Genomic DNA, 2071 nt, shown 5'->3' with positions numbered 1-2071 from the left:
GACTCCGTTTTAAACTCACCAGAAAAAAAACGCTGCACTTCGTCCGCCGAGCAAGACCAGGGTAAGCCGCGGACCTTCACCACGAAGCCCTCTCCGCCTTCGGTACCCAACATCATCGTCTCTCAGTGGATCCTGGCGTCGAGGCAGACTGCACGGAGGGATGAGGGTCAGCCCTGGCCAGTCAGAGAAAGATAAATATCACATGATCCCATTCATTTGTGGAATATAATAAACTGATGGGGAAAAAAATAGATACAGAAACATAGAAGCATTGAACAGAACGTCAAACCTCTGAGGGAAGGCAGGGGAGAGTAGGAAAGGGGGTAAGAGATCAACCAAAGGACTTGTATGCATGCATATAAGCATAACCAATGGACACTGACAGTAGGGGCGAAGGCATGTGATGGGGGGCAGGAGTGGGCAGGGAGAGACCAAGGAGGGGAAAAGGAGACATACGTAATACTTTCAACAATAAAGTATTTTAAAATATATATAGTTCATCCTATATAATAAAAGGCTAATATGCAATTCGACTGAACAGCGGAACCGGTCACTATGACGTGCACTGACCACCAGGGGGCAGATGCTCAACGCAGGAGCTGCCCCTTGGTGGTCAGTGCACTCCCATAGGGGGAGTGCCACTCAGCCAGAAGCCATGCTCTCGGCTGGCGAGCGCAGAGGCAGTGGTGGGAGCCTCTCCTTCCTCCGGGGCAGGACTAAGGATGTCCAACGGCCGGCTTAGGTCCACTCCCCCAAGAGCTCCCTGATGGCAAGAGGGCGCAGGCTGGGCTGAGGGACTCCCTGAGTTTATGAATTTCATGCACTGTGCTTCTAGTCAGTAATATTTAGAGTAGCCATCCTTCTAGCATCATTGTAAAAAAGGAATTCTACTTTAAAAAGAAAACATAAGAGGTGAGCCACTTCCAGAATTGTGACTTAAGAATTCCTGGGGACCCACTGCCCAGTGAAGCAATCATAACTTTTTAAAAAATATATTTTAAAAAACATTTGAAATTTCTGGGATATTGTCTTAAATATATACAGCAAATGAAGAAACATTTATTCAAGAAAATCTGCTAAAACTCAGTAATACCAGTGAGAGTCTATAGCATATGAATGAACCACAGCCTCCATCCCCCTGCTCACCTTGATGAGTTACAATTGTTCACCTGCTCACCTGAAGCTATACTTCAGGCAGAAGTAGCCAAGAAGACTGGATTCCCTAATTCCCCAGCTCCCAAACAAGGAATATAGTATTTCATTGAGAGGGGCAAGCAGTCAATATTTTTCATCACCTCCAACACAGTTACAGGGCTGAAGTTCCTTGTGAATACAGCCAAGAGTTGAGGGACTCCCCTTCTCAAGTCAGTACCTACTCAAAGGGCAGAAGCTCTGAACCACGCAAAGCAGCCTGAAAATACTTGGGTGCCATCATCCTTACCCTGATTGCCTTCTCCAGCTTCCTTATAGGGATGGAGAGATAAGCAAGAAGACCAGAGGCAACTGTCACTGCCCAGTGCCCAAAGCACCAGTTCAAAGATTTTGCTCAGGGATAACAGCAGTCCATAAGAATAGAGTTCTCCCCAAAAGAAGAGACTTTATTAAAAACAGGGTGTGAGGAAGTCACGTCAGAAGACTCTCTTGAAAAAAAAAAAAAAAAAAAAAAAAGGAGCTTTTGGGGGTAAAAAAGAAAGTGTTCAAAATTTTTGAGTGTCCAAGTAGCTTCATGAGAGCAACAATTTAGGCTGTAGGCCAGATAGTTTACCAGAGATAACCAAGGAAAGAGAAAGTTGAAAAGAGCCCTCCTCCTGAGATTAGACAAATTAAGTACTCATGCATGCTACTGTATATTATGGATGAATCTTGAAAGTATTATGCTAAATGAAAGGAACCAGACACAAAAGGCCACATATTATATGATTCCATTTATATGAAATGTCTACAAGAGGCAAATCCATACACAGAACATGTATTAGTGGTTGGAAGGAGCTGGGAAGAGGGGATAATGAGGAGTGATTGCTAATGAGAATAGAGTTTCTTTTTGGGGTGACAAAAATGTTCTGGAATTATA

The 2071-nt window shown here is 44.1% G+C and overlaps 1 protein-coding gene across 1 annotated transcript in view; it reads right to left on the bottom strand.

The window, feature by feature from the left end:
- The window catches only part of NUP62CL (nucleoporin 62kDa C-terminal like), a 39765-nt gene extending 39649 nt beyond the window's left edge, over window positions 1-116 (bottom strand). Inside the window, exon 1 of the mRNA XM_015566235.1 lies at window positions 20-116. Within this exon, the coding sequence (XP_015421721.1) occupies window positions 20-116 (97 nt within the window). The remainder of the gene's footprint in view (window positions 1-19) is intronic.
- Window positions 117-2071: the final 1955 nt, after the last annotated feature.

This window comes from Myotis davidii, unplaced genomic scaffold, assembly GCF_000327345.1.
Source record: "Myotis davidii unplaced genomic scaffold, ASM32734v1 scaffold270, whole genome shotgun sequence".
Lineage (NCBI taxonomy): Eukaryota > Metazoa > Chordata > Mammalia > Chiroptera > Vespertilionidae > Myotis > Myotis davidii.
Note: the sequence above shows the minus strand (reverse complement) of the source record. Positions and strands in the feature narration are given on the sequence as shown.